General features: G+C 48.9%; 1 protein-coding gene across 1 annotated transcript in view; it reads left to right on the top strand.

The window, feature by feature from the left end:
• The window catches only part of SMG6 (SMG6 nonsense mediated mRNA decay factor), a 112,414-nt gene that overhangs the window by 62,944 nt on the left and 34,850 nt on the right, over positions 1-14,620 (top strand). The window contains exon 13 of the mRNA XM_085309296.1: positions 127-328. Within this exon, the coding sequence (XP_085165422.1) occupies positions 127-328 (202 nt within the window). The remainder of the gene's footprint in view (positions 1-126; positions 329-14,620) is intronic.

Genomic DNA, 14,620 nt, shown 5'->3' with positions numbered 1-14,620 from the left:
GCGGGCGCTGCCGGCGGGGCGGCGCGCCTCGCCTCGTCTCACCTCTCTGGTATTCGCTGCAGCGTTGCAGGCAACTCCCAGCGCGTTCCAGCCCCGCGTTGCTCACGTCTCTCCTCGTTCTCCCAGGGTCTCGGTAGATGTGTGGGCGACGCTGGCTGACTTCTGTAACATACTGACCACAGTGAATCAGTCGGAGGTGCCCTTGTACAAGGACCCAGATGACGACCTTGCCCTGCTTAGCCTGGAAGAGGATCGGCTGCTCTCGGGCTTCGTGCCCCTGCTGGTCGCCCCTCAGGAGCCCTGCTACGTGGAGAGGACCTCGGACAAGGTCAGCAGTAGGCCAAACATCCCCCCTCGATTCCTCCAGACTTTTATTCTTGGGAAGTTTTCTGTGCAAACGGAACACGATTAAGTCATTGAGAAGGGTGTTAAGGGAAAATATCGACCTTTCAGCCGCTGACATCCAGCTCTGTGTCATGAAAACCCCTCTCGACTTCCTCTGGTGTGTGTGTGCTCGCTGGCATGTTGTATATACGATCATTTCCTCACTTGTTTAAATAGTGCAGCTTGTGTTGGCAGTGCTCTCGGTGCACTCCAAATGGTTTGCATCATGCTTAAAGCACCCTCCCCCTCCCCCCGGCCACAAAACTCGGCGTTAGGAAAGCAGCCAGGACTTTTTTCCTTCTCTAAAGAGGAGAGTGATAAATAGGTGACTAGAGAGAAGCAGACACCATGTGTTAACGTACAAAAGGCTTTTAGGAATATGAAGCATTCCCCACTGCCCGCTCTCTATTTTCCTTTCTTTGCTCTAGGAGCCCGTTCTAGCCTGAACTTTCCTTCGGCTGTTTGTTTTTAGAATAATGAAATCAGTTCCCTTGTTGATGTGGGGTTTTGGGTCTGCTCTCTGCCACCACCTGGCCAGAAGGGACCTGGGGGCTGCGTTTGGGTAACGTGCTGGGCCTGGTGGGGGGATGGAAGAGGTGCGGTGGCGTTTGGTTTGCAGGCCCTCGGCGGCCCGCCGGGMTGAGAGCGGCTCTCAGCAGCTTCCTGCTTGGAGGCAGAGTTGCAGCACCAGAAACCTTGCTCTCCGGCGAAGCTGTCGCGCTGCTTCCCTGCGGGTTTGATGCCCCGTGCAGACAAGCAGGAGGCCGGGGCTGGTTTCCGTGTGTGACACTGTACGTGTGCAGCTTCTTGATGTTCTCCTGACCTGACTTTGAGAAATTTGGGACCCTCTGTCAAGAGGGACCCGAGGGAGGTGTGACTTTCCATTTCACTTCTCTATCTGCCTTCGCTGTGCTCGTGACAGTGCCCACGGCAGCAGAGCACAGGATCCCAGTAAAAACAAAAGCTCTCCCAGTTTGAGGAAGCACCTTATGCCAGGTGAGAATACTCCACCGTGAGAAGAGCATTTGGAAGGCTCTATTTGAAGGGGTTAAAATATCAAGCAGGTAGTTGCCATTTCTGTCCCAAAGAAGCATGTTTGTCCAGCCTGTGTCGCTGGCCTTGCTGGTGGTCCTGAAGGGGGTGGTTGCATTAGCCCCCCTCTCTCTCTCCGCAGTGACCCTTGCACCCACRGCCACAATCCAGGGCACCCAGGGAGCAGGCGAGGTGGCCAAGCAGGTCCGGTCAGAGAGTGCCTGGGGGCTTGTGGGATGGGGTCGGTATTCCCTGAGGTCTGCCTCGTCTAACCGCACGCTGGTTTATGGAGTTTGTGGAGTGCCATCTACCTGCCCTGCCAAGCACTTGCGCTCACGTGCGTAAGAGAGAGAAGTATCTTTGTCCCGGAGACTCACCTGAGACTTGGAGCAGGTTTCTCACTGTCACCTTTGATTGTAGCACTTYATAAAGAAACAGCACAACAAACCTGGTGAGGGGTGGTGCCTCTCTAGCGCAGCAGCGACTGCACAAATCTCAAGGACTTTAAGGCCTGATGGTACCAGTTCAACCCTGCTGGAGGCTCAAGAGGCAATGCAGATCCAGACAGAAGGAGCCAGGCCGCGCTGCCCCATTTCTTTTGTCTCCCCTGTGGATTTTGTTTGTTTTGGAAGTAGCTGACTTTGGAACTGGGATCCCACTTGGCRCCCTAGGGTGTTACCTTGCGCTTGCACTAGTCTCTGAGCCCCTGGCGTGTGCAAGTTGTGTTGTGCTGTCTTTGGGCAAACCAACTTCTCCTGGTGGCGGAGATCTGAAGCTTCTGTGCCTGAAGCACCAAATGCATCCCGCACAGGTAGGCAGAGGAGCCTGCTGCTGCTGCTGCTGTTACCCATGATGTGCTGAGCAAAAGCAGCAGATTCTGCAGGCTCTGTTCTCAGTCCAGCTCTGGTCGGTGCTTTTATTAATGGTCCGACTGGTGAAACCAGAGTGTGCATATTCACCAAATGATGTCAAAGAGGATCAACGGGAGACCAGTGAGACTGATCACACATCTCAAAAGCCTGATTTCCATGGAAAGACTGAAAGAACTCTGGGGCTCTTTAGTCTAGAGAAGATTCAGGGAAAATGATGTAAGCTTTCAATTACAGAAAAAGCTGTTGYGGAGAAGAGGAGAACAAACCCCCCTCCAGCTCCGTGTTGCATGACACAGGAAGGAATGGGCATACATTGCTGTGGAGTAGATTAAGATTAGACTTCAGGAAAGGCTTCATAGCTTAGGGTAGTTAAGTACTTGAAAATAGACTCCTTGGAGAGGCTGTGGAATCTGTTCAGCATTAGAGGCTTGTAAAAGCAGGCTGGGTGGCACTCTTGGGTACGGTGTAGGAAGAGCTGAGCTGCCTGGAGAAGGAGACCTCTTTGGACTCTCCCAATCCATTTTATGAGATTCAGTAATACTGTAGAAAGGAAYTGGAGTGACAGCTGTGTGACTGCAGTCAAACAGTTACCTTGTTCTGCAGACCTTCTCCTTCTCTAGTATTAATGAACTATTTGACTGTCCAGAATTTGGGTGATGCTGAATGYAATACAGACCAAACCGTGCAGATAYGACTGAGAGGCATGAACCAGTGTATGCCTTCCRTGAATGATGGTGAGCAAGACACAGAAAGGCAGCACCAAGTGCGGTGGAGCAGCGCTGTCTGCAAGGGCTGCAGTCAGTCACACTGCAGGAACTTTTCCCTTTTATGCCTTCCTTGTTGGTTGCTGATTGACTGAGCTGTAAGCAGGTGAGAAATGGTATTTCCGTTCAGCAATAACTATTTTCAGTACTGATTTTCCATTCCTGTATAGCAAATGGCATTTTTCTGCACCCAATTTCCTTCTCTCAGATTTTTAGCCTTGGCCTCATTTTCAGACTAAGTTCATGATAGTTCTTTGCTGGAAAGGCAAAGAAAAGGTTTTACTGTTTACATGACATCCTATGAGCAGGGAGGAGGATGCTGTTATGCCCAAGTGGCTCTGCGAAACTGCTCTGCAATACCTTTCCTATGAATTGTGTGGCTATTTAGATACCTTTGACTCTTTGCAGCAAGGATGATGTCTCACCTTGCTTGCTGATGGTTCATCTCCTTACCACATGTTTTTACACCATTGTTAATGAATTTGGAAAATTTCAGAGGAAAGGAATCTATCTGAGGGCAAGACTGGAGAGTATTGACCTTAAAATGGTTATTGGCTCTACCCAGAGGGTAGTTGTTTTGTAAGTTGTATAGGACAAACCCTGTGCTTGCCRCTTCTTTTTGTTCTCTAAGTCCCATTTAGCAGATAGAGTGCTGTACTCAGCCAGCATTTCCCCACAAGTTGTTGAGCATTTGGCCTGGCTCTTATTTTGAATTAAAATGTTCTGACTTCTTTCATTGCCATGAGGCTGTGCATTAGGATTCCTGCTGGAGCCAGTGTGATACTGAGAGCTTCCCAACATCTCTTGCACTGCCATTGAAGCTGTAACCAACAAAAGCTGGCTCCAGGCTGAGCATAACTTGGTGATGTTTTCCTGGGCGTATGTTGGGCAGATATCCATTGCAGCTTGTGTGATGGAACACCGTTGAATGTACCAGTCAACAGCAAACTATGCAGCCTGGTGCCTGAGCTGTCAGACCACGTCTGCAGTGTTCGCAACCAAAACAGATGCTGCCAACACTGGGAGCCCTTGGTGCTCAGCACTGTGCCTCCGACAAGAGCAGGGAATGACAGTGAGGTGCAAGAAGGGAAGGTAACAAATGTGGATTCATCGGAGGTATGTGGGTGACATGGCTGAGTTTGGTGCAAGAAGAAGGGAAGGTGACAAATGTGGATTCATCGGAGGTGTATGGTGCTGCTAATGAGGACTTTCAATGGAAAACACCTGGGCTGTGTTGAGTTTAAAACAAGTCTTAGTGTTGGTACATCAGAGCTGTGCATGAGTCTGGTCCTGTACAGCACCAGCTGGCATGTTCTGGGGAACCTGGGTCCTGTCCTGGTTTCCTCCGCTGAGGAAATAGCTGAACACTGTTGTGTCAGGAGCACCCTGTTCCAGCAGTAGCCCATGGAGCTGGGGGCAAGGCTGGAGCAGAGCTGTAGATCGCCCAGTGGGGAGCGGAGCAGGAAGGTCCTTGTCTTCCATATGGCCACATGCCATCACTCATCCCTGCACACTCTGCATGGGCTCAGCGTGTGCATCTGAAACCTGCCCAACCTATATGCAGCCATGCGCCAAGCCTGCGCCTGCAGTGCAYGCTCTGCCACATGCCCAGCCGGAGAGATGTGGAGGAGAAAGTGTTAATGTCCCTTCCCACAATAAAACTCTCTGCATGGGGGGTCCTGAAACCTGAGCCTCTCTCTCCTCCCCCAGCCCTGACACACGTTAATAAAAGGTTTTTAAACGCCAATAAAAAGGCAGCAGCCCCAGCTCACCAGGTCCGGGGCCCAGGGTCCTGGGGAAGGCACTTTGCAAATGTGTTTTTTGCATTTTCAGGCTTTTGGCTGGTCAATAAGATTGAGGAGAAATACTCCTTCCCCTGATAACAATACAGTGAGACGCAGGATCAGCAGTGTGTGGATTAAAACCAGACGGTGCATGATTAATACATATGCTTATAGGGCTAGTCACTGTGGTTCCCTCCTCTGAAACAGAAAGGCAGCCCTTTTTTCTTTTTTTTCTTTTTCTTTTCTTTTTCTCTGCATGTGCATGCTCATGTGTGGAGTGGACTGTCTCAGATACTCACCACACTCAACTASTCTCAACCCTGTCTCATCTCACAAGGCAAACTAAGAGTCTTAAAACGTGAGGCTCTGAAAGCTAGCTAGCAATACCGTGCTGTCCAAAACCTAGAAACCGGGTTGTGCGTGGCTCCTCCAGCTCCAGGGTGGGCCAGTTAGATTTTCATACTTGCTGAAGTTCCTGTTTCACAAGTACTTGCTTCCTGCTATTTTGCCTACTCACCTGTCAGTGCAGACAGCCTAAAATCCTAGCTTTGTTCTCTCTGAAAAACACATTTTTTTCTCCAGACTCTCCAGTCTAGATGGATGTTCTAGCTTCTGTCCGCTCTCCAGTTCTCCCACTATACTATGGATTTGCAGAGCTAATAGCCTTCAAATTAGCTATTTAGGAGCTTTTTATAGTAGGTTTGGGCTAAAATTAATCCTGCCTTGTTATTCRGTTCACTTATTTAGAGTATTCCAGTCATCTTAAGGCTTTCASATATCTCTTGGCAATGTGTAATAATGTGTGATGCTTCTCAGAAAGAGAGTCCCAAGTTTAAAAGTCCAGGAGGAATGGCTGTCGGAGTGATGGGGCTCTGCCGTGCCTCTAAAACCCAGAAGTTTTGTCCTTTCTGAGACCTAACACCTCYTGGGCCGCCAGAGATGAGATCCATGTTAGAGTGGCTACATTACAGCAGTTCAGGGAGGACTTCTTGCAGGGCAGGAGGAATGGCAGCAAGATCAGGGCTCTGAGAGGACAAACTCATCATAAGCAGAGAGAAAACCCCAGTGAGTGGATGTAACTGTTTTCTCAGCATCCTTTCCATATTCCCATTCCATAGCCTTTGAACATCTCCTCTCCAGCTGGCAGGGAAATGCACTCAGCCCATGAGAGTGAGAGCTTCCAGCTTGGAGTTCGGTCCAGAGAGGAAAAGGGAAACCGTGAGCAATGATCCGAGCCCCAAGTAGGAGAGTCCAAGGAGGAGTCATCCTTGAAAAACTCCTTCCGTCTCTGCCTGCCTCGGTTTCCAAACAAGCAGTGAAAAGCCYCTGCCACACACAGCCCTGCTCTGAGCTGGGACCTGGCAGGAGCTGGCAGCCCCAGGGCAGCACAGCTAGAAACGTTTACGCTTGTTGACCAGTATCTGAACTCCATCCCAGCCTCGACCTTACCTTTCATGTGGTRTATTTGGATTGTGAAAGGCAATCAGGCCAAGTTACGGGTCAGGTTGGAAAATGATGTCATTAGGTGATAGAAAAGAGGCGGAATTTTGTGCCATCGAGGAGGTRGCACGCAGAAGTCACCATCCTTTGCATTTCCCTAAACTCCAGGTGCCMGGGCCTGCCCAGACACTGCTGGAGCCTCTCTGTGTCCTGCTTTTGCCAGGTGTCATGGACACAGTTTGCAGTGCGGAGTGTCAAGCTGTGTCTGTGTCCCCTGGGTGAGGGTGGCAAGAGAGGGCACATGGGGGTCTCTTGTGCTTGCAGTTGATTTTTTCMAACATGCCTTCATAGAAACAGGCATGAATGCTATCCTAGTGATTGCTGCTGCATGTCATAGGACTTTACAGGGCATGTTCCAGAGGGATATTCTGATCGCTTATCCTTTGATCTGGGTTGTTAATCACTGTTTAAGCACAAAAACTTTTGAACGTATTTTTAAAAGTGCCTTTCTCCAGCTGAGGGTAAAGGGAACTCTTTGCAAACAGACACTAGTATTGCACGAGGACACAGAATACAGCCCTGGAGAAATCRGCAATGTGGAATAATAGTTCAGGCTCTTAAAAGGGGGAGTGGGTTTTAAAAAAAAATCCTGCAATAAATCTAGCGAGTGGAATCTGAGGGAAATGATCCCATCTGGAAAACTCTAGCGCTGGTGCTGCTGAAGGCTTAAGGAGCGATGCAGATCGCAAAAAGAAAACCCTGCAGTCTGAGGATGACAGGCTTCTTAATTGATGTCCATTGCAACTGGTACTTTGCCAGTTTATGTTGGCCACGTTCCAGCGTGCTGTAATTTTGGGGCCAGGTGTGAAGCATTTCTGTTCCGTCTTGTTCCCAAGCACCTACAGAAGCCTCACACATCTCACTTGAGGCTGCAGCCCTGTAGGAAACAGCTGTGCAGGTATAGGTGAAAGGAAATGTCACAGCTGGGCTTGGGATGCTCCCCCGTGCCTTGCCTAGGGCTCCGCTCGGGAGGCCACGCTCCCGCTCCGCGCCGCGTTTGGGGAGGAGGCCACTGTCACAGGCACACCTGCCTGTCTGTCAGCAAGGTGCTTTGAACATCAGCGAGCTTCTGGGAAGCATGCACAGGTCAGAAAGCTGGTGTTCAGCGAGAAGCCTRCGGTGGTGCACCTCGGTCGTGGAAGTGGGGAGCCACTCGGGAGAGCCATGGGTTCTGGCTAGCAGGGATCACCACCTTGGCTGATCTCCCATCTCTTGGGCAACCTTGGGAAAATTCCCAAGGGAACAAGAGCAGACCTTGTGGAAAGCACTGAGCCTTGATTTGGAATTGCCAGGGCTCAGAGCCCATCCGGATCAATGATCTGTTCTCGTGGCTCTCCTGAGCTGTGGCTGTCCAATCCACATGCTGTTCTGCAAGCAGCTGTGCTAGCACGAAAGGAAGACTCTTTTTCAGACCCGTGAGCCGCACTGCTGGCCACCATAGCCTCTGGCCATGCCGTAGCCCGGCGCAGCCCGGTGCGCTGTGGATTCCCTCCTGCRTCACACAGCAATTTGCTGCAGCGCTCCCGCTCGCTATCAGTGACCCACCGTCTTCTCCCTGGAGGCGTAATGCTACGTGTGGCTGTATGAAACAGCACGTTGTTTGCTTGCCACGAGGTTACTGAGCAATTTGAATTTTCTGTCGGTYGGTGAATTGCTCTCTTCAAAGGTTAGGAGAGGAGCAGACGATGCCTGATCTATAGACTTTATCGGTAAAGGTTTTTTTTKTCCAGGTTGTTGAACCAATTTAATCAGCATAAGCCCAAGCATCCTTCCCTATGGGCCCTGCTAGAACTGCCCTCCTGCTCACACTAACATTTTGAAACGTCTGTTGACCAGATTTTAATCCACTCAGTATTCATGCACGGCAGTCACTGTGGCATGTTAGCTTTTCACCTCCTCTTGTCCTGCTGTGCAAAGATCTCAGACAACTGTCTGCCTCATGAAACCCAGCCGTGGCATCAAGCTGGTGAGGTAGCGTAGAAGACAGAGTGGGAGTTCAAAGCTGCAGGACGGCTCTGCCACAGTCGAGCGTTAATGGATCCCATAGCAATTGCTAGGGAGGCATGAGTGCAAGGTCTGCCTGGGAACATGAAAAGTTACCTCTAATCCAGCGCCYTTGTGCAGACCTGGAGCCCTCCTGCTGTTTTGCCTCCCCCTTCCATCCCAGAGGTGATGGCTGGTGTGTGAGAACTGCAGTCTCCCTCCGAGGTGAGGAACCACCTGCCAACGTGTTAAGATCCAGTTACACATGTTCTGTTAATGCATCTGTTAGTGAGCATGAGAGTTGCTTTGTGGTCTGGACAGGGCTTACAGGGAGGTACGAATTTCTGCTTTGCAGCCTCGTCTTTTGTGGGGGGAAGCAGGAGGGAAGAGTCAGCAGTTGATGGACTCAACCTCTCTTACCTTTGAGATGCCTCCTTCCTGGCATGTGTAGGGAGTGAATGATACCCTGGTGCATGTAGAAGCTTCTTTTGGACCTGTAAGTCTTTGTTTCCCTGGGTACAACCTAGAATCTGAGTTGTAGCTGCCACACAGGTCTCACTGTTTAGCACCTAGAAAGACCCTGGCTTGCCTTTGGCTTCAAGGAGAATGAAGCACTCAGAGGTGAAGACAGGGGTGTGCGCTCCGGAGGGTGTCTCTGCTGCCTTTACCTTGGCCCTGCSTTTCATGGGAACTCACTTGAGTAGCACGTTTCCATCCCTTCCTCCTCTGCCTGCCCTCAGTCTTGGATCCACCTCTGCCTCTCCTCTAGGCTCATCTTGGACAGGACATTTTAGCCACTATGTCAGCTCCAAGCAAATCAGGCAGTCTGGATGCGAGCTGTTGCATGTGTACCAACATGTGTGCTGTTCCTCTGCCAGTGCTGCACAGTTTGACTCTAGTGTCAGCAAAAGGCTTTTTTAAAGTGTTTTCTGGAAGCGTGATGTGATCATCAGTTCAAAGCACAGACTGACATAATAAATCAGTCTTGTCCCATGCCTGGTTTTGGTCAGTACTGGATCTTTTTGTGCAGATCAGATGATGCTCATTGTTGAATATCCTCACTTCTGTCATCATCAGGCCAGGTTTATGTAACAAGATGGAAAACTTATTTGTGTTTAGTCCTTTTGTCCTAAGAGCTGCCTCCAGAGGTGCTGTGTAGTCTCGGCACAGACTCTTGGGAAGCAGGAAACGTGTTATTCAGGAAACTTGCTGACCACGTGGTCCTGGGGTCAGCATCAGACTGCATTAGTGGAGTGACCTAGGGAAAGAGAGACAAAACATGAAGTCTTCTGTGCAGCACCTTGTTGGCAGGAGTCGGCTGTCAAGATGTGGCTGTATTCTGCATGCAGCGTTTGTTTCCTTTGGCGTTTTTAAGCAGATAGTGGCCTAGCTTCTGCCACATTGGCACTTCTTCACCTGGCACCGTGGTGGCACAGAACCTACCATACATTGGTAGAACATCAGTCCCACAGAGTGCAGAGCTCTAGCTATAAAAGAGGTGTTCACCGTGCCTTTAGCATATCCAGTATGACATACTAGAGTTGAGACCTCTTGGAATTTGCTGGTTAGCCTCTAAGTGTATTGAAAGGCCTCATTAAAATACCATTAACGCTGGATCCTCTCCCAATGAGCCATCTCTTATTGCTACTCAGAGAAACTCTGCTGGCTGGCAGAGCCGTTCCCTAGGCATGAAGCATGGCCTCACCTTGGAGAGTCTTTGCAGTGCTGCAAGTCTTAATGTGGCGCTTCTGATGGTGAGAGAGGGCCTGTGGACAGGTTGCCTCTTTGCCTCAAGTTTTACTCGCTAGGATACACACTGACCACTCAGACTCTGCACTTGGTTACTAAGCTCCATCCTAGCCTTGCAGCTCACCTCTGCCTGTACCTGAGCTTTGGATGTGAGCCCCATTTCACGGCACTTCTTACATTTTATCTTGGATCAAGTGGCATGCTTAAAACTTCCCCACCATATGACTGTGGTATCCACCAGCACAGCTATTGGAAGGACCTCAGGAAACCTGGAAAAAAAGGCCCAATTAATAACTCTGCATTGTTATCTTGAATAAGAAAGATCCACGTCCTGGGAAGCTTGCCAGAGAAGTAGACTTGAAGGAATGCAGGGAGTGGTCGGCCCAAATAACAGATGTGTATCTGCCCCGTCTCTATGGGAGACGGAAGGTGACCTCTGTCATTGAGCTCGGAGCCGACTCACCACGTTTCTGTGCGCGGCCAGACCTCGCTTTGTTTATGCGGATGCCGAATTCGTCTTCACGGTGTTGGGCTGAGTCGGTGCGAGCACGGAGAGCCAAACCCCCATCAGACCGCAGTTGTAACCCTGCGGTGTCGTCACGCTTTCACATCCCAAGTCCGAAAAAGAAGACTCCTCCACAGTCTTACTTACTGTTTCTTTTTCTTTTTTTTTTCTTGCGTTGTCATTGAAGTCAAAGCACTTCCCAGGCATTAATGAACGTATCTCCACAACATGTTAGGACATAAGGAAAAGCAATTTCCTTGTTAAAGATTGGCAAGAGAGGTACGCGAGGCTGAGGGACCAAGCCGGGTCCCACAGGAAGCCTTAGCTTCAGGATGAGAACAAATCCCCGATACCTAGAATTTCAGCCCCGCGCCTCAACCCCAGGCCACCCTTGTCCCTTAGGAAAACGGGGGTACTAAGTGAAGGTTCACTAGAAAATGTTTAAATTCCTCCCAAACTTAAGCGTTATATGAGCAAAGTTACTGCTGCTAGTTTAACTGTGTCTGCAGTGGGACGTTAAAAAGGCTGAAAATATGACTGTATAACTTAATCAGATTTTTCCCCTGTAACATGTTTGCATGTATTGACTTAGAAATAAGGTAATGTCCGTAATTTATTTAAACTAACAAAATTTGCTGTAARGTGTTCCATACTAGCATTTTACATAAACTATTTTCTCCACCATGTAAGAAGCATTTGTCTATAGGTTGGCATGTTATCATTTTCTTCTAACTGGGATAGATAGAGATATATATAAAYACAAGTTCTTTGTATGGAGACAAAGGTATTTTCTGAGGAATTATTGTATGCCTGGTTTGTTCAGCTTCTGAAATTTTGCTTCGGTGTTTATCTAAAGAAGCAACAGTGCAATGCTTATTATAGCATTTACTATTATTATTGAAGAAAAGAGATTTATGTCTATAGACAGAAGGTGATAAGAGTTTGCTGCATCTTTCTAATACTATGTCTGTTCATCTAATATCTGGCCAACATGTGATGTTTCGTTTAGAAAAGTGGCCACTGGGTAGTGCTTTCCAGAACGCATCAGTGACATGGATACTGATGTTCRGTTTTGGAGCTGAAACAGTGACCTACCCCCTGCCAGTGACACACCACATTTCTGGCACTGAAGTCACTTTTGAAAATCATGTTTGTGCTCTCAAGTCATCTAGATGCTTCTTGAACTTGTACCCATTGCCAGCTTATATTATTAGCTCCCTCTAGTACTAACAGGGCTTTTTTTAGTTCTAGGGCGTCTGCCCTAATGAGCACAAATTTGATCAACACTGATCTGAGCTTTTCAGAAACCTCATGGGCCAAATGTTGTAATCAGGCCAGTCTGTGGGAGCTGAATTTGCCTGCTTCTATAACTGTAGCTGCAACCTCCTTTCCGAAACAAGCATCCTCACTGGCTGCCCTGTGACTTGAGAGTTGCTCCCCAGTGTCAGCCCTCACGTCTTGCATGGATGGACACCTCATGATTTGGTTAGCTTGGTGAAGTATATAGTACCTGCTATGCATACGGGAGGCTAGTCGTGTGGGAAATGCTGCTAAAAGAGATAAATCCACTTAGGATGGAGAGCTAGGAGGTGGGAGTGGTAGCCAGTCTCTGGACAGATGTGTACGACTGCTGTATCGTTGCAAATGCTGCAAGTGTGTAGATGAAGCAGGTGCTAAAAAGAAATATGGCCAAAGAGGCAGACTTTGGCTGTGGACAGCAAGAGCTTGCAGCTTCAGAGGTACGAGCAAGTCCCAAYATGGTGCTGATCTCTGTGACTAGGAATGATCTCCCATGGTCATACCTGGCCGTTGTTGTGAAGGAGTTGGAGCCTGATTTCCAAGCCATTACATGCCTAATCCTGTGTCAGTGAAAGTCTTGGGTAGCTCTTGGGTATTTTAGAGACTGTGAATACCCAGGGCAGCATTTCTGAAGATCACATGAGAGATCCAGATGGAGAGAGCAGAAACGTACTTGGAATGAGCAGCTGCTGCTCACTGGCTTCTCTGCCCTTGATGTGCTATGCAGTGTCATGTGTGCTGGCTTTTTTTGCTGCATTAGTGAGACTGGTTTGCCAGCAGGAATACACAAGAGGACCTGAGAATCTATTTGTGTTCATTCTTTCTGATGTCTTTTTTTTGCCCCTACTAGTTAAATGAAAGTTGGTCATCTGGCAGGGTGGCCCCTCTAGGCTGCTGAAAGAAAAGGCTCGGTGTGCCAGATGTACAAACTCTGTTTGGTGTTGGAGAATGCCTTCCTCCCATGGTAGGATCTGAGCATCTTCGGCACTAAATCTATGAAGACAGCAAAGCCCCCATAATGGACAATACTCTTTGCTCCACAGCACCTCTGGCTCTTCTCCCTTTTTCAGGGTAAAAGCCAGTGTTTGGACAACAGTTTGTTTAAATATTTTTTTTTATCTATTTTGTATGACTCTTCTGTCTGAAATAGAACAGCTTGGGATATTGAAATGTGAGGAAAGGAGAGAAGTTGCTGGAACTTCTGAGAGACCTAAAGCATACGTGCTAGTGGGATAATCTCTGTCATGCCAGTCCGTGAACTTCTACAAACTACACTGCATGGACTGTTCCTCACCTTGATGAAATCCTTGAAGCCTGGTTTAGATAACTTCAGAGTTCTGATGATGAAAAGGAAGCCTGGTAGACTCTTGCCTCTCAGAGGTGTGTTACAAGGACTGTCCCTTCCTTGTTGTGACAATGCTGTTCCCTTCATGCAGGCACCTCTCTCCTTCTGTAGCTAGTGGGTCTCTTATTCCCTTGGGCAGAATTCCCACTTTTCAGCTCTTCCCAGATTTCACCTCGGTTTCCCCCTTTTTAATAGGAATGCTTGGCCTCTTGCACTCAGACTTGGGGAGGAGCAGCTTGTTTCTGTAGCTGGCCTGGTGCCAGATGTCATCACTTCAGGCAGTGCCACGCTGCACATCTTCAGCAGTTTGAAATGGAGAGACAGATAAGATCAGCAGCTTTAGGTGATGGCATTGTTTCAAATAAACCATGCATGACCCAAAGCTTCCACTTCAAATGGGGAATGAAATTGCTTCATCCTTTGACAGCTTGCTCCATGAAAGAAATTTATCTTCACTTAATTGCTTTAGATCCCAAGAGGCTGTGTACAGTAATTTCTAGGAGATAATTATATCAAATTAAAAAAATATGTGACTATCCGACTGCTGAGCATGAATGCAGTGGCCAGAGAGCAGGAAGGAAAGAGGCACCAGATCTGAGTCATGCTCACAGGTTATCCCTTCCTGCTCATCTCGTGGTCCTCAGGCATGGCACCGCAGGACCACAAGACCACAGGGAAGGGCTGCCGCGAAGACGGACGGGGCGTGGAAGTGCTGACTGGGGCGCTCGGGGCTGGAGACCTGCTCTCCCGGGAGTTTCGTCAGAGGCCTGCCTGCCTTTGCTCCCTCCTCTAACGTGGCAGCAGCTCCCATTGCACGTGTCCTGTGACTCTGGGGACAGCAAACCTCGCGAGGCAGAGCTTGGCATTGCATTTATCCGGTTATTTCTCCTGTGTAGTTGTACAGTAGATCTGAGGAACAAGAAAGCTTGTTGATTTAAAAACATGTATATTTAGAAGCAGAGAGTAAACTTCCTGCCTGGGCTGGGATTGGATTCTTGACTATGTTTGAGTTTCCAGTTTTCATTTCCTTTGCCCTCATACTTAACATTGTGTATCTCCCAGAGTGTGCCCCAGACTAATCTCTCCTTAACCCTCCCTCACCCCACATTTTTCTCTCATTATTTGCACATCAGTTCCAGTTATTCCAGGAAGCAGCATAACTCCTGAATTGTCGCTCAAGACACAGGCAGTGCCACTGCTGAGCATGGGCTGGTGCAGGCCTCCTCTGTCCCTCTGGAAGTAGGACTCCTGCTGGAAGGGTGGCCTCAGACCCCAGGCAGTGGCAGACCCGCACGGGGATTACAGCAGGGCTGGAATTGTTGGCAGTTGCTGATCCTTAGAAGAAGACGGGCTCTTTCATTGCTGGTTGAAATCCTGAAGGGATATCCCTCTAGTTGTGACTC

Source organism: Rhea americana, unplaced genomic scaffold (genome assembly GCF_003343005.1).
Source record: "Rhea americana isolate MKP2758 unplaced genomic scaffold, rheAme1 scaffold_295, whole genome shotgun sequence".
In the NCBI taxonomy this organism is placed as follows: domain Eukaryota; kingdom Metazoa; phylum Chordata; class Aves; order Rheiformes; family Rheidae; genus Rhea; species Rhea americana.
The sequence above is the reverse complement of the archived record's forward strand: the minus strand, read 5'-3'. Positions and strand labels throughout refer to the sequence as shown.